Here is a 23,724-nt window from a genome sequence, read left to right on the forward strand (position 1 = left end):
GCAATAAAGATTATTATCAATAGTCATTCCTCGGGAAATCGGACTGTCTGCAGAGGACAAATGTCTGTTGGTATCCAAATGTAATTTCAATTTGGAAATACCTATTACGTCTTGCAATGCAACACAACGATACACTTAACCTGTCATACAAACAGTATACTGTAAATGCAGAAATGTTCGCGGTGGTTTTATGTTCGCGGCGACCGTTTCACTGCGAACATTTTTGTCTAATGCTGTAGCAGTATGTGACTATAGCGCTGCCGAGAATTAACTTAAAACCACCGCGAACACTCCATTTTCGCCTCGAAGCGAAATGAAAACCATGCACGCGAACTTGACTGCATTCACAGTAAATGCATTACGGTTGTGACTCACTGTCACTGGGTCTTTCGTCTTCCCCGTCAGAACAGTTGTGATGTCCGTCACCCAGCTGACTTGTCGGCAGACACGTCACGTTGTTGGGGCAGGTGAAAAAGCAGTTTTTGGGCACTCCTGTCATGGTAAGTACACAGCACTGTTAAAGCACTGCAATAATCTATGGAAAAGCCCCATACATTTTACTAGCTTAGGCTCGGGAAGAACTTCAATTGTAAACCACATGGTTCCTTCTTATATTCATGACAAGGTGGGCAGTTAGGATTCCAGCCCCCCTGGTGATACAAAATCAGTCCGCCTTAAAAAAAATCTTGGACAAAACCGACCTTCGAGCGTGTGGGGGGCTTCGTCCGAAAACGCCCCCCACCCCCCGGCTACGTACGGGCATGCATGCTGGGACGGCGTACACACAAAGCCAATTTAGGGTTCGGGTGGTTTTCGGAAGAGAGTGGGACAATATCCACAACCTATCGAAAGGCAAAAACAGTGTTTACAGTATTTGCCCTTCCTTTAGTCACTAGTCCACAAGCTTTTAGCTTGGATGTTTAGACAGGGAGTCCAGAAATGGGGGGTGGGGGGAACAGATGAGCATTTAAGCGGCAGTATTACACTTATTTATAAACAACATATAAAATAACTTTAGCAACACTGAGTCAAAGTACAACTAAAACTGTCAGCAACTTAGATTTCTGTTCTCCTCATGGAACTAGACTTCCCCTAATGGGCTCTGTGGGTGAACAATTACCTAGTAGCTTTGGATGTTAATCAATTTACAAGCTGTCCCAGTAACTAGTGTACGTGTGAGGAACACAATAACAGTGAGTGTGTGTGTGGGGGGGGGGGGGTGGGCACTTGTGCATGTACTAGGAAAATAGGGCGTGTTTAAGGCGTCCTTCGGCAAAAGAGGGCGTTTTTTTATTTTTTGTACAGAGAGTCCTTAAGTCACATATAAGAAATTCAGCTCGCCGACGTGTTGGCGAGCTTTAAATGTACATTTTCGGCCGAAGTACGGCCGACGTCTTGTCGATTACGCGGGCTTCGGGCGATTTTTAGAAATCAAAGTTGATCCAAATATTGGCCTTTTACCAGGTTAGTCGCGATCGATTCTGACTTCGTCCATGTCCAAGAGATGGTACCATCTCATGGGGAATTTTTCATTTTTAGTGTTCGACGGACGTACCCGAGATTTTTATTGGAAAATACGGTCGACGCTCGGTCGATTTTGAAATTCGGCGAGCTTCGGCCGACCTACAAATTCGGCCGACGCTCGCATGAATTGTGACGCCGGATTTACGACGCCTGGACGCCTCCCTAGCTAATAGTCCAACATAGTCTAATAGTCCAATGGGTTAGTCCAACAAACACCTACCTTGCACACACCCTTGTTCGTCCCTCCCATCCAGACAGTCGTCTAGTTCATCACAGATCCACTCACTCGGAATGCAGGGGTCACCCGAGTCTCTTAGACATTCCATCGCACATTCTGAAGGAAACACAAAGTGCAGGATGTGAGTGGCTCTCATCTTTTCATTTCAAATTTAATTCAATTTAACCGCTTTTATGTTGATGATAATTTGGTAGAAGAGTAAAGAGAGTGAAGGCTAGGTTCAGGAACAATATTGAGTAAAATTATAAGGTTTAAGCATAAATTACACCTGAGTGAATTGAGGAATGTCGTGTTAAGTGCCTTTCCCATGGGCACAACGTCGGGGTGCAAGCTCGGACATGTCTCTGGGCACAACCAGGGATCGACCCCGGGTCCTATGTTTGACAGTCGCGTGCTCTACCACTTGCGCCACACGACGCCACACGGGTACACTGTACCCAAACAACAGGAGCTAGTTGACTTATTAGCATCAACCTTGTCCCGAGTTTGTCTACGAATGGGCCCGAAGAAGTCTTACCGTCACAGTTTGCCTCGTCCTCCCCTGTTGAGCAGGCTTCCGAGCCATCACAAGCCTCACTATCGTGGAACACGTCCCCATCCCCGCACGGACTGAACTGGCTGTCGATTTCTACACGGCAAAGATTTAAAGTGACAATCCTTTTCTAATGGCAGGCATATTACATGCTTGAGTCAAAGTGCAGCTGCATGTAACAAGGAATAGGTGTAGAATACGTTTCATTGTGATTTCTATCAATTGGAAAACAGAATGATGCACTTTATCTGATAATCTTCTTTGTTACTTTGTTCAACTTTCCATACCCAAATTTAATCTGTAACTCAACTGTATGTATTGGATACTAAGCGTTTTCATAATTATGCAAATTTCTTGTTTCTTCTTTCTCTTGCATCTCGGTTACTGTATTACTCCCGTACTGCTGATGTTTCGTACTTCGAGACATGTTTTGTTCCTTGTGTTTAGTGATGTCGCTTAAATAAGCGTGTTTGCTTGAGTGCTGCATCACTATGTTTTTTTTTTTATGCTGCACTTTCACGCCAGCATGTTGCAATGGATGTATCTCCAAACATGACTGCCTGTTCAATACTGTAGTGTTCTATACAATTTTACATTACATTGCATCATTGTTGTTAGGCGCCTGCCATGCAACTCGGGTGCTTTGTATCTAGCCCTGACTTCTATCATCATAGTGGTGGAACATGCACCAACGAACCCAAACATCCGAGATCTTCCAACTTCATGGTCAATGCCAGCCCGCACTCAGCCTCCAGCACATCTTCACAGACAGGTCTGCAAGATAGACAGTTTGTTAGTCTATTTCATTATTCAGATCGAGTGTTTTAAGTGTTATAATATAGTGCAAAACTTTCTTCCAACACTAAAGTATTCACGGATCAAATTTTCGAAGACCACTGTCGCCTTTTTCAGGATCAATAATGACCAATCACTGCCGAACGTAAACTCGCGAGAGTTACAGACACGTGACTTTATTGACACGTGCGTTAACGGATACGTGACGTCAGCAATTGGTCAAACGTGCCAGGAGGTTTATAACGCCCACTGTATCCGTTGAGTGATGACTGGAGTGCCCTGATGTATATGGCCTCCATTATGAATTTGATCCGTGAATACCTTTAGTTAGTGTTTGAAGAAGGTTTAGCACTGTATTATGATTACCACCAACACAGATGAGCTTCCATGATGTTTCAAGTGTTGTTTTCTGATTTACCTGCTAGCAGTCAGAGCTCAATACCTAATTTTCATTTACGTCGTATTAACCAACCCATGATGTTGAGCTTCTTCATCTTTCTGTCAGTTTCAGCTAATTACTTTAATTAAGAACAATATCTATATTGAATGAATTGTCCTTACATCATCCTGTCAGCTATTCTAAGTGTACACTTACTTACAAACATGTTACAAACATGGCAACGTCAAGCATCATATAATGGACAACTTACACAATAGTCATTTTGTCGCAAAAATCAGGAAAAGTCTGGCAACAGCGTAATTTTCCAATATACCATTTATGAAAGGAAAGTTGTATTTACTTGTATCCGCCGTTATAGCGTTGCGGAACGCATCCGTCAAAAAACCGACAGAAACTTTCCCTTGGGCGACAGGCCTCGTTACAGAAGACCTCGTTAGATGCACAGCCGGAACCTTGTAAGGAATATCAAATTAACGCCGATGATATAACCACATTCATGTGACAAGTAGATTATGTTTTAGGTTCTGTTGGTTTGTAGGTGAGTGGACATTTTTAGCAAATCAGCTTTTACTGTCGTATTGAAGCATCGTTGCCAAGTACTTAATAATATGTTTCTTTTACTCTTCATTTACTGCCATTACAGTACTGAAATTCATCTGGCAATTATGATATGTACTGTCGCTTCAGCTCAATTACTGTCAATTGGATGCTTTTATAGATGATAGTCTGACCAATCGGGGCATTTAACTGATCAACCTGTGATTGGTCCATTTTTGTTCTTCAAACGACAGTTGCTCCACTTGAAGATGAAACCAGCCAGGATAACATGCAGTTTATTTCTCTTTGTGTAAAATGTGTCTATCAAAGTCCCAAGGCAGTTTACGTCACATTAATTAATGAATTTAACCAGATTTCTGACCATATTTGACGAGAATCTCGACCCTCAGTGCGACCTGATTGTGGAAGGTGAGCGGGTAGAAGCGAGTGTAGAGTGCAAAGGTTGGGTTTTCCAACAGGTTGCGAGCGTAGCGGTAGCTGTTTCTGTTCCCTTGGAACACCTGAAACGAAAAATATTGTACTGTACACCTGGTGACGAGGATGCCTTGTTGTCAGAATGCACGAGTAATATGGAATCTAAGAAAAAGCTATTGAACAGACTTAATAACTATCTCGATAAGACAACACTGGGCCCGAACGGAATTTTCTATCACTATTCTATTTCTTAAAAACCACATCGTTTTGTCTGTTTTCAGAATGTGAAGTTGAACTGACCATTTCTTCACCGTCCCCGGTGCTGTTTGTGTACATTGTCCATTCTCCATCCACAGAGAACGCCAGCTTGTAGGACGTGACCCAGTAGTCCAGGTTGTGAGCCCCCTGGGTGATGACACCGGCAACTTCGTACACCTTGTCATGCTTAACCTGGAGCGACATTAGGAAAAAGCTCACTTCACTTTTTTCTACTTCATTGATGAAAATTGCCATTATTGTTAGAATGTTGCTAAAAAGAGTCCATTTTTGTTGGCATTTAGAAAATAAGTTACAAAAATACTCTTCTTAAATTCCAATCCTAATGGCATGATGCAAAGCAAGGACATCTATCGTTGAAGAGATTAATCAGTCACGTGTGACTACCAGTTACTAGAACATTCTTCAATCAGTGACTCTAGAAAGGTAAGAAAATACGTACCTCCAAATTTTCGACGTCCACTGTACCTCTTGATCACGGAGTGACCTATTCTCGCGAGAAAATCTACACAAGTCTCGACCTCGTGCTCTCGCGAGAGTAGGTCACTCCGTGATCAATACGTACAGTAGACGTCGAAAATTTGGAGGTACGTGTTTTCTTACCTTTCTATTGAGTCACTGATTGAAGAATGTTCTAGTATTTTTTTTTAACATTCATTTTTTATTGGTTTAGGCTGCACCAAGTAATTTTTATGGATGACGTCCTTTGGAGACCCTAGATCTAATGCGAGAGCGCGAAAAAAAACAAGAAGGGCTGAAAGAAACAAGATGCCTAGATTTGAAAAATAATAGTCGACGACACATGTTAGGACACATATTGAATGAGAGAACACATAGTAACAAGTAACAATTCTTTTATCCATCATGAAAACAGCAATAATTTTAATAATTTGGTTGAAGTTGAACAGCAGTTGTTGTCCTGTCCTGTTTCTTTCCATATCCCATTGATTTTGCAGGCCTGCAGAAACATAGTATATTAAAAAGGCAAAATTAGTTGGTGATTAACTCTTCGCATGCATTACTACATTTCTACCTATGCTTTAGAAATCCTAATGAATAATAGCAATTATTCAAGAGCCAAATATGGACCAAAAATGATAGAAATAAAACAAAACACATATTTCCCCAACAAGTATAAATAACCAGAAACGAATACATGATCATTATCCATGCAGAATAAATGAATGCATTCATCTTACACTCCCCCTTCCCAGATTATATTTTTTTTCGCACATAGTACTTGATCCAAAACAGACTAAAGAACGGAACTTTTCATACCTCAAAAACAGACTTGGGCCTAGGAGCTTCAGTTGTGGCAGCTGTCTTGTCGACCTCCATGCGGAAGAAACACCCGAACTGCTTGGTTGCCTGCCCCACCTGCAGGCCGGAGTAAACTTCAATGCCTCTCCCGATCTTCTCGTCATTTCAGAAGAAATGCACTGTAGCTGATCTTGACAAGACTTGCTTAAAATTGTACGACTGAAACTCACTCGCCGCTATAAGTCTCTCGTACAGTTGCGCGAACGTCAGCTCTCCCTGACCGACATCGAGAGCGTGCCAATCAACAACAACGTTGCCGCCCTTTTTCACTTTTATGCTCACATATATCTAGCGTCCGAACCCACATGCTCTGCGGAATTCGACGCCATCTTGCTTACTAGAACTACTACTGGTATTTTGACCGTGGTGCACATGTACATCACCGTTATACGGCACATGTGTTTATTTATGCATTTCGCGTGACGAGTTTAACGTTAATCTTACGATTTGGTCATAGTTACAGGAAGCGGAAATTCTTGTTTTTTTCTGGGAACAGACCAAAATCAATGCGCGCGCGGACGTCATCCATAAATATTACTTGGTGCAGCCTTATAAGCAAACAAAGAAAAAAAGATACACAAGACATACATGGCACGGAAATAAGGTAGTTAACAGACATGAATGGAAAACTAAAACCGATAAATAAAACTTATTGACAGTTATAGTGAATAGACCCCAATTACCATTCCTTTCACATGTTCTTTGTAGATATTCTTATATAGTATTATTGCATTATTTTGTATAGTTAAACAATTTATAAATATATATATATATATGTGTATTCATATATACGCAAACATATACACAGACACATACCCAGACACATATATGTATTATATATGTCCAATTAACTTTCCCCATTTCCCAGCATGTTTTTCAGTTTTGCCTATTCTTCTAGAAATGATGCTTTCTAATTTGTAAAAGTAGGAAAGATAAGAAATAAAAGATTCTAGCTTTAGAGACCACTGACGATTTTTAAAGATAAAGTGTTTTCCTAACAGAATGACCATGTTTGACAGGGCTGGACACCTCTCATTTAGATCTCCAAAAATGACACTAAAACGACTAAGTTGTAGGGGGTATCCAGTATGATGGAGAAACCAATCTTCTAGTTGTCGCCAGAAATGTGTGACTATTCTACAATCCCAGAATAAATGTATAGCCGTCTCTTCTTCATCTTTACAATAACTACATAAATAAGAGTCTACCAACCCCCACTTATACAGTATTCTATTCGTAGTTAAGAATTTAAATAACAGTTTATATTGAAAAATACATAAATGGGAGTCAATCGAGATTCTGTATGTTAAACTGTACACTTTTTTCCATGCTACAAATGTATTAAAATAATCCTCCCATGATTGTTGTATTTTTATTTATGATTCCCATAGCCTGGCCTCGTACATGAAAAATGAGTTCAAGTATTTATTGATTTTTAGATGCTGAAGCCAGGTTATGTTTGTACAAACCGGAACACAAACCTTTAATTCTGGTGACACCTGTCGTAGTAATTTTTTCCAAGAGTACGGAATGGCTGAAATAATTTGGTTGAACTTAAGCTCCGAACGGGTGTCCCCAAATTTAAGTACAAAGTTTTCAAAAGATAAAGGGTTATTATCCGAGTCTATAATATCGTTCACAAAAATAACGCCTCTGTTGTAAAGAGCCGTTGAAAATAAGGGTTTTCCTGATATACGTATTCCTGAATTTAGGCAGAGAAGCTGTTGTTTTACTTCAAGTGCACACTCTGGAGGACGTAGTTGGAACTTTAGCCAAGCTTGTAGGACTTGTCTAAAGAATTGACTGATTGGAGCTTTCTCTTTCATCAATATTTCTAAATCATTCGATGTGAGTTGTGAAAAGGGAAATACATTGGTTGTAAACAAAGGACTGGAGCAAAGAAACACTTTGGAACAAAACCATTTTTCATTATGATATAGTTTGGGCACCCAAGAGGCCTTCATGGTAAGATCGGTGGCCCGCAAGTTTCTAAGCTTAAGACCACCGTGTTCGTATAGATTATATAATGTTTTTCTTTTTACACGTTCTAGCCCATCTCCCCAAAGAAACTTGAATATTTTTTTGTCATGCCTCTCGAAAAAAGGAGGAGGTGGGGAAGGCAGGGATTGAAACAAATATATATACTGTGGTACTATTAAAGAGTTTATCAGGGTGACTTTACCTAGAAGAGAAAGTAGTTTCCCTTTCCAGGGATTTAGGCGCTTATCTATCTTTGCTTCTTTTCTATCAAAATGTGGATCGCTAAGATGTCTACCGGACCGTCAGTCCACTGTGTTGGTAGTGAGCAAGGTACAAAAAAGTTGGTGTCCCTTAGCGAACCTATACGTAATATTCTACACTTATCAAAATTAGGCACTAAACCCGACACTAATGAAAGCATCTCTAAGTCTTTAACGAGTGCATACAAGGAGCCAAGCTTCGGAACTAGGGGGAACTTTGAGTCGTCTGCAAACTGTAGGAGCTTAGTTTCCAGACCATATGTTGTTAAACCCGTTATTGCCGTATTACTTCTTATTTTGATGGCTAGTATCTCTACTCCTAAAACGAATAAATATGACGAGATTGGACATCCTTGTCTTACTCCACGGTGCAGGGGGAATTCTTCAGAAACATATCCACTATTGATAATTTTACTACATATATCTTTATACAACACTTTTATCCAGGTAATAAATGAATCCCCAAAGCCTAAATAGCCCAATGCCTTAACAACAAAGTCTTGCCTAATTTTATCGAACGCCTTTTCAAAATCCGCACAGAATATCAATCCTGGCATTTCATTTCTGTCGTAGTATTCTATTATTTCTAAAAGTCTCCGTATAGTGTCGCTAATAGATCTACCTTTCATGAAACCTGTCTGATCGTAAGAAACCAGGTTTGAAATGACGCTCTTCATGCGAAGGGCCAAGCATTTAGATAGTATCCGAGTATCGCAATTTAATAGGGTCACAGGGCGCCAATTTTTAATGTAAGATGGGTCGTTGTCCTTTCCCGTGGAGTCCTGCTTAAGTAGTAAAGTGATAAGTCCCATTTTTTGTGTTTCAGAAAGGTGACCAACCTGGAACGAATGATTAAATGAGGCCAACAGGGGTTGTTTCATACAATGAAAGAAGAACTTATAAAATTCTATAGGAAAGCCATCTAGACCGGGCGACTTCCCGGGAGAAAAGGACTCGATAGATGTTTTTAATTCCCTTTCTGTAACTAACCCTTCACAACTATCTAACTGACTTGGGGATAAGGATAACGGGGGTGGATCTGGAAAGAAAGATACAAATGCATCACTGTCTAGAGACGTTGGGGGATCTTTGAAGGTATACAGGTCGGCATAAAATTTAGTCTGATGTCCTATAACCTCCTCGGGGTCAAGAACCGAGGTACCATCTGGCTTTACAAATTTTGTCATGTTTTTTTCTTGTACGTCCTCTGCCATTCAAATTCATAAAAAAATTCGTGCATTTTTCACCCTTTTCCATCCACTTTGCTCTTTTGTTCATAATTAGATTATTTGCCTTTGTTTGGTAAAATATTTCCAATTCCTGTTTTTTACTCTGCAAGTTGTCGAAAATGTCATTATCCGGAGATGTGTCTAAAACTTCTTGCAGGTTGTTGATCTCACCAATGAGTGATCCTTCTGTTTTTCTATTTTGTTTCCTTCTCCAGGATGAAAACTTGATTATGTGACCGCGGACGGCACATTTGAAGGCTTCCCATACAATGTGAGGGTTTGCCGTTTCTTTATTGAATAAGAAAAATTCCGTGATGAAAATTAATGTTTCTTTCACAAAAATGGAGTCATTTAATAAAGCCTGGTCAAATTTCCAAAAGCCCGGCCCACGCGGTGTTTCAGATATAATCAAATAAAGCCCAATCAAACAATGGTCTGATCTAAAACTATCCTCAATGGTAACTTTGTCTATAAAGGAAGTAAGCGAGAACGATGTCAAAAAATAATCAATGCGACTAGCTTGAAGGCGACGTCTCCAGGTGTAGCGTATGGCTGTTGGGTGTTTGTGTCTGTAGATATCTATCAAATCAATGTTGGTGCAAAGTGAGTTAATGGCTTGAAGGGCATTTGGATGATAATTAGATATACGGTGTCCAGCTCTGTCCATACTAGAATCTAATACTGTGTTGAAATCCCCCACTATTATTGAACATAAACCGGATGCTGTAAAAGGTTGTAAATTGTTTTCGAGGTCAGCAAAGAAGGATGGATCATCAATATTGGGGGCATAGATATTTCCTAAACAAAAATGAAACAAGTCTACAGAGAGTTCCAATAGCATCCATCTTCCTAAATTGTCACTCATTGTTTGATGAACCGTAAAGGGAGCATTTTCTTTGAATAAAATCATTAGACCTCTGCTGCTACTTGAACCATGGTTAAAGACAATTTGGCCCCCCCAATCTGATTTCCATCCCTCTTCATTTGCAGGTGTGGAATGAGTCTCCTGTAAGCAGTAAATATTATAGGATTTGTCCTTTAAGCATAGAAATAATTGATTGCGCTTTCTGTGGTCACCCAGTCCATTACAGTTATAACTGCATATATTAAGTTTTGGCAACACCATGGGGTATATGGAGGATACGAAAAGTTGTGGAATGGTCTAAAAAGAAAGGCTGTCCACAGAAAGCCAAACCTACACAAGGCAAATCTAATACACAGGAGATAACATAATTTCGTAGCAGGTAATCGGGGTCACTTACACTGAACGGGAACATAGGAAACAAATCAAAACATAATCTGTAATCTATGATGATGTACAACAACGTGCCATGCAACAACAATGAAAGTAATAAATAATAAGTAGCAACTAAAGTAAAACAATAGTTGATCAAATGCAAACACAATATGAAACGTAAATTCAAACACAAAAACACAAGGTTGGATAGTTCACAAGAAACAGTGAAATAAGAAAACATATAGTTTCTTATGCCCTGAAGATTCTTGTGGTCTGGCGGCATTCCAGCTTGTGTCTTAGCTCCATGAATAACAATTACTATTTCACTTTTCCGCAATAAGTGAGTCAAAATCGATTTAGAAAAACAAAGGCAAAGTAAATAAATATTGTTGTTATCAACATAGAGGAAAAAAAAATACTAGTAGTAGATAAGTTGATTGATACCAACAATATAGTCAGGCAAGCAAAATTATAACTCATATCACCCCAAGTCATAATGATAACATAAAAGGAACAACAAAAAATAAACAGGAGTGATTTCCTTTCGCATATTATAAGTCTTAACGTACTTTTAATAAGCAGCTGTCTAAAAAAATTCTTCAGACATAGTTGAGAAACCTGCCACACTTTAATGCAAATTCCTGGCATTTTAATGCAAATTTGTACCTATATGGGGCAAATTCGAAAGAGAAAAAAACTACAACTAGAACAGGTGGTACAAATTCACTGTGACAAAGGTACCTTGGCAGTTCAGGCAACAATACATCCTAAGAATTATTAAGATGCAGCACATGTCGTTCCTACACAGTGCCTTTTAAGAAAGAGTGGTCTACTCAACAGGAGAAATAAACACAGCAGTGACAGCGCCATTTCAAAAGTTTAGGCGACATAGGTCTGAGTCTATACATACTACTTTGAAAGGAGAATGTCCACCGCGTCCACACGTTTTTTCTCCTTCCCATTAACCATCAGCGCCGCGTAAGTGCATTTGGGGGGTACCCAGATCGACACACTGACCTTGCTGTCCTTGGCTTTCTCCGCTTCGGAATTCCTCTCCGGAATTAGTTTACTGCGCGCGGCCTGGAGAGGGGGGGTAAATGCTCATACACTACAAACTTGTTTTTCCCCCGTAACTTCTTCCTCCCTTGTAACACACAATCCTTATCGTGATAGTTCACAAAACGGACTAATAAAGGAGGGTCAGGTCGGGAGGGTGTAGATCTTGCAAGTCGATGGACCGCGACTATAGGCATAAAATCGAGACCGAGCTCGTTGGCTAGAAAGCCCTTGAGTACTTGCCTGCGATCCTCGTCCTTCTTGTACGGGATTCCGCGAATGATGATGTCCGCCTTCATCGAGTATCTCTCCGTAAGGATGCCCGCGCTGATCCTCTCTCGTCGTTCAGTCAGCAGGGAGTCGTTGAGCCGCTTCATCTCGCCGTCCTGGAACTCCACGGTGGTTTCCAGCTCCCGCACCCGGTCCCTCAGCGCTGTCATGTCGGTGGTGAGGCTGTCAACTTTAGTGTCTAATGTTTGTATCTGAGACGACAGCTTGTCTCCAACATTATTAAATTCCTGTACCACAGTGTCTTGTTGTCTCTTTACTTGAGTCATGATCAACTGAGCCAGTGTCTGTAGCTCTGGAGAAAGGGAACTTAAGCTCACCTCGGTATTAGCGTCGGGCGAGCTGGCCGCCATTTTCGGAGTCTTGGGAGGGGGGTTTTGTTGACTCGGGCTGACTCCCCCCGCACTTGAGCCCGTGGAACGTCTGTTGCGTTTTCTCATTGACGGACTAAGTTTCAACACGAACAATGTGCAGTTCTACACCGATACAGATGGCCTGGGCAGTACAAAAATGCGGACAAGAAGAAAAAGTTCCGGAGCTACGTGACACGCATCATTCCACCGCCGCCATCTTGTTCTAGTATTTAATTACTGTAACAAGGACAGCTATGTTGAAAGTCAAATTCCTACCAAAACTGAGGTGTCGTTCATCTACGGAGTACAAACTACTCAGGATCTCGCACCAATCCTACCTAGAATGTACATGTAGTTTTGAATTTTTGCAAGGCAAAATAGGTCGTGATAGCGTGGACACCTGGATACATACATCCACTTGGAAGCGCGGTGTGGAGACTAGCCGGCTGCCGCCCACCCATGTCTTGGACCCCCGCAGCGGTATTACCAAATACTGGTTATGTACAACTACAGTACTAACTCCAATTCCCACTGCGCACTGATTGGATAAGAGTAATGAATAAATCAGAACATACCATATAAGTACAAGAGTACCACTATCGCATCATCGGATTCATCCAACACTTATTGAGGGAGCGTGACGGAGACTGAAGGATGCAGAATTGGAAGGGAAAGCCAAATGAAGGGGTAGTCTCGGAGGCCGATCAATTTGGTTTTTGTTTTTCCCTACCACCCACCAGCACGTCACTGGAACGTACTGCGCCTGCGCTAAACGCTTCTATGTAATGTGCATAGGGGTCAGAAAAACGTACCATATACGGTCGTGTTCGCATATATAAGGATAATATCCCGTCTATAGTTTCCAATTGTTGTCAGGAAAAATTATGATGCAACAAACCAAACATCTAACAGAAATCTAACAGAAAGCTAGGTTTTCTGTTGTTTCTGTTGGATGTTTGGTAAACGTTGCATCATAATTATTCCTCTTGCATATGATATTTTTTTCGGCACAACCTTTGGAAACTATAAACGGGATGTTATCCTTATATATGCGAACACGACCTTAAATGGTACGTTTTTCTGAATCCCTATGCACATTACATAGAAGGGGTTTCGCGCAGGCGCAGTACGTTCCGGTGACGTGCTCGGTGGGGATAGGTTAGTACTCAAGGTATGATGACCGAACAATAAGAACATAATGTACCTGTAGCCACTGGTTGGTGTCATAGCCCAGAGCCGGGGACCAACATGCTCCGTGCTGCTGTTCCTTCCCGTTGTTCAGACGTGCCTGCCACGGGAAGAACTTGGCCCCTCGCGACGAAGCGGTCATGTGGAGGTCGGGAATCTTCGGAACCGCGGCGGGATCGTCGGGATCCAGTCCGACTCCAATTGTGACGTACTCGTCTTGTGTCATCCAGGTGTCTTCGTCTGAAGTAATCAGCAGGATGTTATTCTTTTTTATTCAAAGGAGAGTCAAATAAATGGACAAAGACAAAGTTGCGACCTACTCATGTTTTGCACAACTTATATTCTTGCTGCCACTTGTACATTATGGAAAATAAAATGTTTGACAACACACTAAACATGTGAATGACGAGAAAAAGCAATTGTATTTGAGTCCGAACCCCCCCCCCCCCCCCCCACACACACAAAGCGGAAAAGAAAGCAAAAGAACACATAGAACTAAAAACGTTTGCTTGCTATGACATGAATAGTCCTAAGTGGCTAACATACTAATCTTACGGTTAACTAAGGGAACTACCACGTAAAATTAAAAGTTGTTTGGCGTTGTCAGAGAGTGTGTTAAAATTAACGATGTGTTCAAGGTTCCCAGAGAGCTTGCCAATGAGGACTGAACGCTGGTAAGTATATGTAGAGCAGAATGTTATTAGTGGATGGGGTAGGTAATCTTATACCTATAAACGTACTGATGGTGATTCGCATAAATTTTTGAGAGTCCTGGCCAAGGACAGCAGCTGCCTATAAAATACAGGCTTACAATTGCGCTATGTTGCCGTGATGGGGGTTAGCACTCTCTATCTATTTGAAATGCTACAACCTTGAAATTATGTACGATTTCTAGCAACGAAACATAATACATAACATTTTTTATCCACTAAGTGGATGCTTCTGTCGTGGTCTTGCATCTTGAACGAGGACAAAGTTTTGGTTTACAGCTGGATTAGCGCTGTTCCGGCCTTCCCACAAAATTGTAAGAGAAACTCCGGTCTGAGACCTTGTGGAACAGCAGGAGACTAACCGTCTGTGACGTACACCTCCATCACCATGGCAACCCAGCCCTCAAAGCCTGTCGGGTGCAGGCGGATGTAGCGTGACGTCACAGGAGTTGGGAGAGGACGACTCACTTTGTTGTACCGGTCTCGGTTTCCCTGGAAAACCTGTGCAAGGAACATAATCAGGCTCAGATCTAGACGGGCACAGAAAAGAAGTCAGACACCTAAAGTGAGCATAACTTGTCAACAATGTCCTGACAGGTAAAAAAAATGTACTCCCGTAGCCTTTTATGAGCTTGCTATCCACTGTGTCACACTTCTGCGAACAGGAATTGTTGGTAATATGTCAAAGGTGAAGGGCCCTGAGACATTAACAAATCACGTCCGGACAGTGTTATGTAGATTAGACAATGGTCCAGAGTTAGAGGCCTTTGCCTTTGACATATAAGACCCCAATTCCACTTGGACGGCGCTCTCAACGCGCTCTCACGGTAACCTAAAATTGGCCAGATCGCCGAACTCTTGGAAAACGTGCTCAAGTGGAATCTCTACGGCGACCAAAATGTCAAATGTCAGCAACTTTTTATGAGCGACCAAAGATTTCATCGATCACTCAACGAATTTCAGAGATAAAGAACGAATTTTTAAAATGTTTTGTGTACTTTGTAGTCTTCTCAATTATACCTTCACCTCTTGCATCATATTTGAATGATAAAATCAAGGGGAAAACAGATTGAATTTTGGTCGCTGCACGGTCGCTCAGTGTGTGTCTTAAGCTGTACATATGTTTTACTAGTTTTTTCTGCGTTGTCTGTCATGTTAACTGTTGGCATTAAATATATTTTATCATTCTTCGTTATAACAGAAACGTAAATCACAGGATTTTGAAACGCTTTTCGAACCACTGACAATAAGAATTGGAAGGAGTTTAATTTGAATGGAAGCAAGTAGTTATTCGCCAATTTGTATTACCCATCAGCAAAACTATGATTTGACACAAAAATTCCTAGAAATTCTAGATACACCACGAAGTTTGAACTACAGATAAGACCATTCAATCATTCAATCAAGAGCGCTGGCTGTGGCCCTTTGATCCTTTGCTGCGGTCCTTTGATCCTATCGCCATCCTCGGCGCGCTCACGGCGACTGTTTTGGACATGTTCAAAACCATCGCGGAGGTAACGGCGCGCATGGCGCGCATGGCGCTCTCACCGCGCTCTCGCCGCGCTCCCACGGTGCTCTCGCCGCGCTCTCGCCGCTCTCACGGCGATCTGGCCAAATTGAGGTCGCCGTGAGAGCGCGGCGAGAGCACCGTCCAAGTGGAATGGGGCTATTACCCGCGATTCCTGTCGCCGCGCATGGATACTCTGAAGTGTGACAGCGCTCATTTCTTCAGGGATTGCTGTACGTCAGACCTGGGCGTCTCAACCTGTTCTGGTTGGCTACGTTAGCAGTTCTGGCACGTAACTTTTGATGTATCTATCTGTTTTCAACAACATTTGGCCAGGTGAGGTAAATGACAAATATTTAAAAGACCGCAATAACCTGACCCTCGACCCTAACTAACGTGTCTGTAGCAACCACCTGTCCTCAGCAACCACTTTTGCTCAGTCTCTTGAGTGCTAGCTTAGGGCAGTTGTGACTGTACCCGTACCTGTACGTTGTTGCTGCTGCCTTCGTACGGTGACCACGAAGCGCCGTCTATACTAAAGGCCAGAGTGAATGACGTCACCCAACTGCCCAGGTCCCAGTTCGAACCGCCTCCACTAATGATCACGCCGGTGACGTCAGTCGTTTTGCCCAAGTAAACCTGCAGTCAAAAACACATAGTTAAGAGATGCTCCATAATCGTGCCGTTGAGCTTCCAATCGCAATATTGTAATAGAACATATTCTTCATAGCTATGATGATCTTGATTCGATTAAGAAAAAAATGAAAATCAGGTACCTGAAGCCATTGGTCCACCACAGAACTCGGTACCCAGCAGCGCCCTGGTGTATTCGGAGGAGTGTGCCGAGCCTGGGATGGGGCGAACTCCGACTTGTACTCGGAACTGGCAGTGACGTAAACATCGGGAATGTAGCGACTTGCCAAACCAAGCGGGAACCCAGGAGGTGGAACATCTGTGAGGAAAATGTCTGTCAGCCTTGCTTGAACTAAGAAGCTTTCCAGGTACACATGTAGTTGATACAGATGGTGTTGTGAAAAGCCCGCTGTTTTACGTTAATGAACACTCAGATAATGCGTGCAAAGAGAAAGCTTATCTAACAAGAGTCTGAAGACCCAAAATCTCCATTAAATTTGTTTTTATATATGATGTGTTTTATTTGCCCAAGTTATTTGTTGTTGCCGCTGGTTGTTTTGTTTCATGTGCCAGAGGGTATCCTCATAATAGAAACAAGTATATAGTTTTGGTAGTGTACCCCTTATGTGGTTTGACCACCAGCTGTTGGGACCTGGGGAATTCTTGTCCCATATTTGAAACCAACAGATGTGAGCCACCACAACATGCCTAGAATGGAGGTATAGATTTTCCTCTATACAAACACGCAAACACACTCAAAACAATATCCCCATGAAAAAGTTTTTTTTTTCATGGAGATAACTACCTCCACGTCGTCCTCATCCTCCCCTCCACTGCAGTCCGTCTGGTTGTCACACAGCTGAGACTCCAACAGGCAGGAACCGTCCACGCAGTGGAACTGCTTCGCACTGCAACATGTACAGGTTAAGTTTTTGTAAACATGTTTGTCTTGCATACAAGCCTAATCCATCTAAACCAATCTTTTTGTTACAACATTAATCTTCCCCATAAGGGTTTTGTATGGCAAAGACAAGCTAACTGCCTTCCACCTCCGGCTGTACAGTTGATCTCGTCCCCCCCGTTCGAACAGTCCTCCAGTCCGTCACAGGCGCGGTATTCCGGCAGGCAACCACCGTCAATATCTCCAAGCCGACGTACAGGTGGCATAGGCCGTATCAAACTGGCAGAAGAAGTACCGTCACACTCCATCTGGAGATCGTTGCAAGGAGCTGTAAGTGATAAGGAGTAGGTGTAAGTATCAATGATTCAATAGATTATATATATATATATATGTATCTATCTATCTATCTATCTATCTATCTAATAGTATCTAGATTGATAGAGAGATAGATAGAGAGATTTATATATATATATATATATATATATATATATATATATATATATATATATATATATATATATATATATATATATATATATATATATATATATATATATATACATGTTGTGTGTGAGAGAGAGATCATGTGTGTGCGTGTATGTGTGTGTGAGCCTGTGCTCTATCTCTCTCTCTCTTTAGCTTTCTATCTCTCTATCTGTGTGACTGGTTTTCATATGAACCTACCGATGCAGTTCTCTTCGTCTACCCCAGAAAAGCAGTCCTTGTCTCCGTCACACACCGAGGCGTCATTGATGCATTCGCCGCTGTTGCACTGCCACAGTCCCTTCTCCGCACAGGACTCTGAAGACATGTTCATCGGACACAAACGTCGTCTTTTTGTGCAAACATACACAATTGCCATTGAAGATTGTTTTGAATGAATATCTCATTTCCAGTGTGATTCCCCTCATTGATATCGAGAAATGATAAGCGGTACGCGTATACGTATACATGCCTTGAGCAAATTTTTTTAAGCTGCTAAAAGTTGGTTATCGCTGGGGCTCCTGACATACGACACCCGTGGACCTTCTACCGCACTGTCTTGGGTCATGTAAGACATGACAATCATTGTATATTTTGTTTTGAATATTATCTAGTCTTACACCAGTAGTCCAAGTGATCTGCAAGAAACTCACGGCATATCAGCTCCTCCGATGCGTCCTCACAGTCGGGGACACCATCGCACACTGCAGATGATGGCACACATCTGCCGCTGTGTTCACACTGGAACTCGACATTGGTGCACGCTGTACAACATATAGGGCTGACGTTATTGTTGAATTGCGCAGTGTGCAAGTGCAAAAAATGCGAACACAAGTTTAGCCCCGTCACTAAACTTTTGAAAACCCTTCTTTTTCTTACAATTTTGGTCCATTTTGGAGACTTTTGGGCTTGAAGGAACAGGTAGGGTCTAAGCTTTCCCAGTTTGGTCAAAATGTGTACGTTTCAGTAGTTAAGTTGGCGTAAGGAGATATCTTAGTGGTTTGGTTTCATAAGCTCTGAGTGGACTTTTCCAGCCTAGAAGTAGGTCAAAGTTGAGGTATGTTTTCTTCTGTTAGCTGTCCCGAGCGATCGAGCTGGTCAATTATCTGTTTTCTTTGCATGATTCTAAAGTAGACATGCAGCTGTGGCTTTCTGGTGCATAAGAATTTTTGGGGCTTGCAATGTCAGTAAGTCAGTAAGCGAGCCCTTGTTTAAGTGCATTAAAGCATTACTTCCTATTGGCAAATCTGACTCTGGTATATGCCCTACATAACGTCCGAAGCTTTTTCACACCAAAGGCGCGTTTGATATGCGTAAACGTTTCACAATACAAAGAATTGACAGACTCTTTGAAACCAGCTATGTTCAAACAGTCAAAACACGTAATGGCATTGAGATACTAAAAGTAATAAGTTTGCCCATATATAAAGTAGGCCCTCGATCATTTGCATTTTTGGTATATGTTACAGTTCACGGTGGCAGAACACAGTATTTCGCCTATGGGGATTTCTATAGTTAAGGACCACAAACTGACTGAGGTCGACGCCAAAAAAAATATAGTACGGTGCATTTCTGAAGCACGACAAACGGATATGTTTAAATTGAGGGTACATTCTACAATATAACTGAAAACAAAACAAAAAAGTTGTGTTTTTTTACGTTCTGGCGCCCTCTTTTGAATGGGGTCAAGCGAGGCCATACGGAACTGCAGCCGACTCACCCAGGCTGGCTGCTGCAAAGGTCACGCGCATGTATACACCGAATCGGCAAGCTTGACAATCTTACTCATACGATCGAAAAGCCGACTTATTATACTATCATTCAGTAAAGTCCTTGTCTCGCTGGCTTTCACGTTTAAGTGTTTCCATGCGGTCCAAGATTTAGAGCGCACTATTTACTTACCCCGCGTCACAGACCCGGGGGTCGCGGACAAATACTGTGTACTGCCCCCTCAACCTAACATAGACTACATATACATATATATTGTCCTATTATGTAAAAGGCTGGAATTATAGAATGTCCTCAGTAATCATGCAAATAAAATCAAGACCATAGCATCTTCTGGACCAAAAATAAATGGATTACTGGTATGATAGAATTTCCTTATAACTCGTGCAAAGGTAGTATTATTTTGTATAATTTGCATTCCATGTCTTTCTAAGCTATCACCTTCAAATTCTCCGTATAGTCGAAAACACTGAAATTAAAGGATTTCCGCAATACTTTTGCGACTTCATTTCTGATATTTGCATTTCATTATTCACATCTCTGCTACCTGCATACAGATTACGAAGAGCCATCGTTCCTGTAAGCTTTGTTCAGTCTGTTTGTTTGTTTTTGATTGTATATCTGGTAAACCACCATTGCGTAACACACCGGATTTGTACTGAACAGTACAGGTTGCATATCCGGACAGATACACTTGATCCACTCATATCGGGAAGGACCCCTTCTATTTTCCATACGCGTGGTGGGTTCTTTTATTGCCAGAGATCAAAGTCATTTTGTATCCAAAACAAGTGGAAAATGAAGTTGCTAAGTTGTTTGTCATAAGTTGACAAAAAATATCCAGAACTTTTAAGATCAACCCAGATTTCTTGACGTTGCCCCAGTTGAATTTTGTTCAATAGCCGTCGGCGATTTGATATATTACAGTTGGCTGTAATTTATTTCGGAGAGTACTGGGGTGTGGGCAGAATATTGTTGCTGTATAATACACAGATACTGCCCAGTCGAAATTCAAAAATGAATACAATCATTATACAATCTATTCAGAAACATATCGTCTGCAAAACCAGAACACTTTTGGTGAGCTTACCGCAGCCGATCTCATCAGACTCGTCGTAACAGTCACCGACGCCATCGCAGAGCTTCGTGTCAGGGATGCAGGAACCGAGTCCACAGAAATGATGGGACAGGGGACAATCCTTGGCTGCGCAGAATTCATCTGAACCGTCTTCACAATCTTCCCACCCGTCACATTGCTTCCATGAATCGAGACATGCCCCACTACTTTCACACCTGATATCGTCGGACCAGTAACATTGTTTGTTTTTGCAATTTTCCTCATCCGAACCGTCTCCACAGTCATTAAAACCGTCACATGGCGCGTCTGGTTCCATACATACTCCATTACTTTCACACTTGATGCGGTGCGAGTAGTAGCACTCTTTGTCTTTGCAATTTTCCTCGTCTGAACCGTCTTCACAATTGTCCACACCGTTACACAGCCACCGTGGATGGACACATACTCCATTACTTTTACATTTGAAATATTCGGTGTAGTAACACTCTTTGCTTGTGCAATTTTCCTCATCCCAACCGTCTCCACAATCATCATAACCGTCACAAGGCGCGTTTGGTACAATACATACTCCATTTCTTTCACACTTGATATGGTGCGAGTAGTAGCACTCTTTGTCTTTGCAATTTTTCTCGTCTGAACCGTCTGAGCAATCATCATAACCGTCACATTGCCACTCCAGAGAGACACATACTCCACTACTTTTACACTTGATATCGTCCGGGTTGATACACTCTTCGCAATTTTCCTCATCTGAATCGTCTTCACAATCATAAACACCGTCACATTGAAAGGCTGGTTCAATACATACTCCACTACTTTCACACTTGAGATATTCGGGATTGTAACACTCTTTGCTTGTGCAATTTTCCTCATCCCAACCGTCTCCACAATCATCATAACCGTCACAAGGCGCGTTTGGTACGATACATACTCCATTTCTTTCACACTTGATATGGTGCGAGTAATAGCACTCTTTGTCTTTGCAATTTTTCTCGTCTGAACCGTCTGAGCAATCATCATAACCGTCACATTGCCACTCCATAGAGACACATACTCCACTACTTTCACACTTGAACTGATCCGGGTTGATACACTCTTCGCAATTTTCCTCATCTGAGCCGTCTTCACAATCATAATCACCGTCACATTGAAAGGCTGGTTCAATACATACTCCACTACTTTCACACTTGAGATATTCGGGATTGTAACACTCTTTGCTTGTGCAATTTAGCTCATCTGAACCGTCTGGGCAGTCATCATCACCGTTACATACCGCAGCAAGAGAGAGGCAGCGGGCGTCCACGTCACAACCGAAAACATCTGGCGACAAACAATCCGGAGCTGTGCACTCTTCGTCAGAGCCGTCAGGACAGTCTATGTAAGCATTACATCTATATACCAAATCGATGCAGTCGTCGGTCGTTTTGCATGCGAAGGCAGAGGACGGACACTTTTCCTCTGTATCGCCAATGCGAAGGGAGGCATGGCCCATGGACAACAAGCATGCAAATACTAGCAAGCCGGTCGCCATGATCAGCTTATCGGATGGAAATGTAAATAAAAACTCGCTGTACTGGGTCTACCCTGGCACAGAGGCGTGCGGTGACAAAATAATCAAACAGTGCTGGGTTGTAGGTGGTACGGCTCTGCACATACTTTGTTTAACCAAGGACATTTTATATAATGTCCTTGGTATTATATAATTATATATAATGTCCTTGGTTTAACGATCGTAGTATCCCTACGGACAGATGGGCACAAACACCGAAGAATGCGTGACAACGCGAAGGAATGTCATCATTTATTTGCCAGCATTCTCTTGCTGTCGTATCGTCGACCAAAGAATCCAGTTGTCCCAACTAATTAGCATATTGTACTAAAGGTTTTGATGTATTTGAATATGAAACAAAGAGTTGAAATGAATCGGTAAATATCTGGCATGAAGCAAAAAACAACTGTTTTTCCTTTTCACGTCAATCTTAACTTTTACTCGTTCTCTCTATGTTCCTAACTGGATACAAACAAAATGTAATAAAGATAACATCTTCGGACGCATTCGTTAGCTTACAAATGATCTTGGTTGACCAAAGTGGCAAGTAAACAGATCCACAAGCATGGAATTCTGAAAGAGGAGCTGGAGAAACAACATCGAATAATTTATGACGTCTACAGCAGGTGGGTAGTCACCACGAGACACACATAAAGCTGCAAATAAAAATACCACAAGAAGCAATCGCCCAGCCTCGGCTGGAGCGGCCAGTTAATGCACTCAAAAATATTTTTTTAACCACAACTGGCAGCACTGAAATGCCACCGAGGAGACTGCTACAGAGGCTAACATTCTTAATATATCCTGACTTTTGATATGAGCATTCCGCAGTACACGCTAAGGTGATTTTTGTGCGAAAACAAAAGTAACATGGTACTACTGTAACAGTACAACATGTAGGACAGTAATACGACAGTATACTGTGTTATTTAATAGGCATTTTCAAACACCTGTTTCAACGTATCTCTGTGCATACTGTTCTCAGGTATTGATAACATATAACATGCCATGATACGTTTCTTGTGAACAGTCAAAGGATAAAGAAAGAAAGAATTTAAAAGAAGGAAACAGACTGGAGTAAGACTTGTAGGTTTTTTTTATATTGATAAACCTGTGTCTGTACTGTTTATGTCGACCATTTCATCTCAAAGTTGTATGTTATACAGATTGGTCATATCCTCTTACGTCTAAGAAATTGTTCGGAAATTCCCTCGTGTCGTGGCTGACCAAGACAGAAAATCTTCCCTGCGCCCGGCTAGCTTTGTTTGTTTGTTTGTTTGTTTTGTTTATTTGTTTAACCTGAAATACAGTATCGCCTGGCGGCTTTTTTCAACGATTCCTGGGGGGTTCAATCCCTTACATAATAGTACACGGCAACAATGAAAATTCAAATACATGTTGTACTGTTGAAATAACAAATAATACAGGAATACAGGAATTAACTTAAAAATATAACTATTCATCAAACAGAAATCCCAAGTTAGATA

At 41.7% G+C, this 23,724-nt stretch overlaps 1 protein-coding gene across 1 annotated transcript; it reads right to left on the reverse strand.

The window, feature by feature from the left end:
- Positions 1-358: 358 nt before the first annotated feature.
- On the reverse strand, positions 359-22,219 carry LOC136448773 (SCO-spondin-like). The gene is made up of 15 exons (XM_066448417.1): positions 20,701-22,219; positions 18,536-18,646; positions 18,084-18,200; positions 17,538-17,727; positions 17,304-17,406; positions 16,349-16,504; positions 14,721-14,859; positions 13,665-13,888; positions 4,762-4,911; positions 4,409-4,547; positions 3,830-3,941; positions 2,992-3,068; positions 2,280-2,390; positions 1,745-1,858; positions 359-492 (listed from the first exon to the last, which is right to left on the reverse strand). The coding sequence occupies exons 1-15, from the start codon at positions 22,217-22,219 to the stop codon at positions 359-361; spliced, it is 3,396 nt and encodes a 1,131-aa protein (XP_066304514.1).
- Positions 22,220-23,724: the final 1,505 nt, after the last annotated feature.

Source organism: Branchiostoma lanceolatum, chromosome 14 (genome assembly GCF_035083965.1).
Source record: "Branchiostoma lanceolatum isolate klBraLanc5 chromosome 14, klBraLanc5.hap2, whole genome shotgun sequence".
Classification (NCBI taxonomy): domain Eukaryota; kingdom Metazoa; phylum Chordata; class Leptocardii; order Amphioxiformes; family Branchiostomatidae; genus Branchiostoma; species Branchiostoma lanceolatum.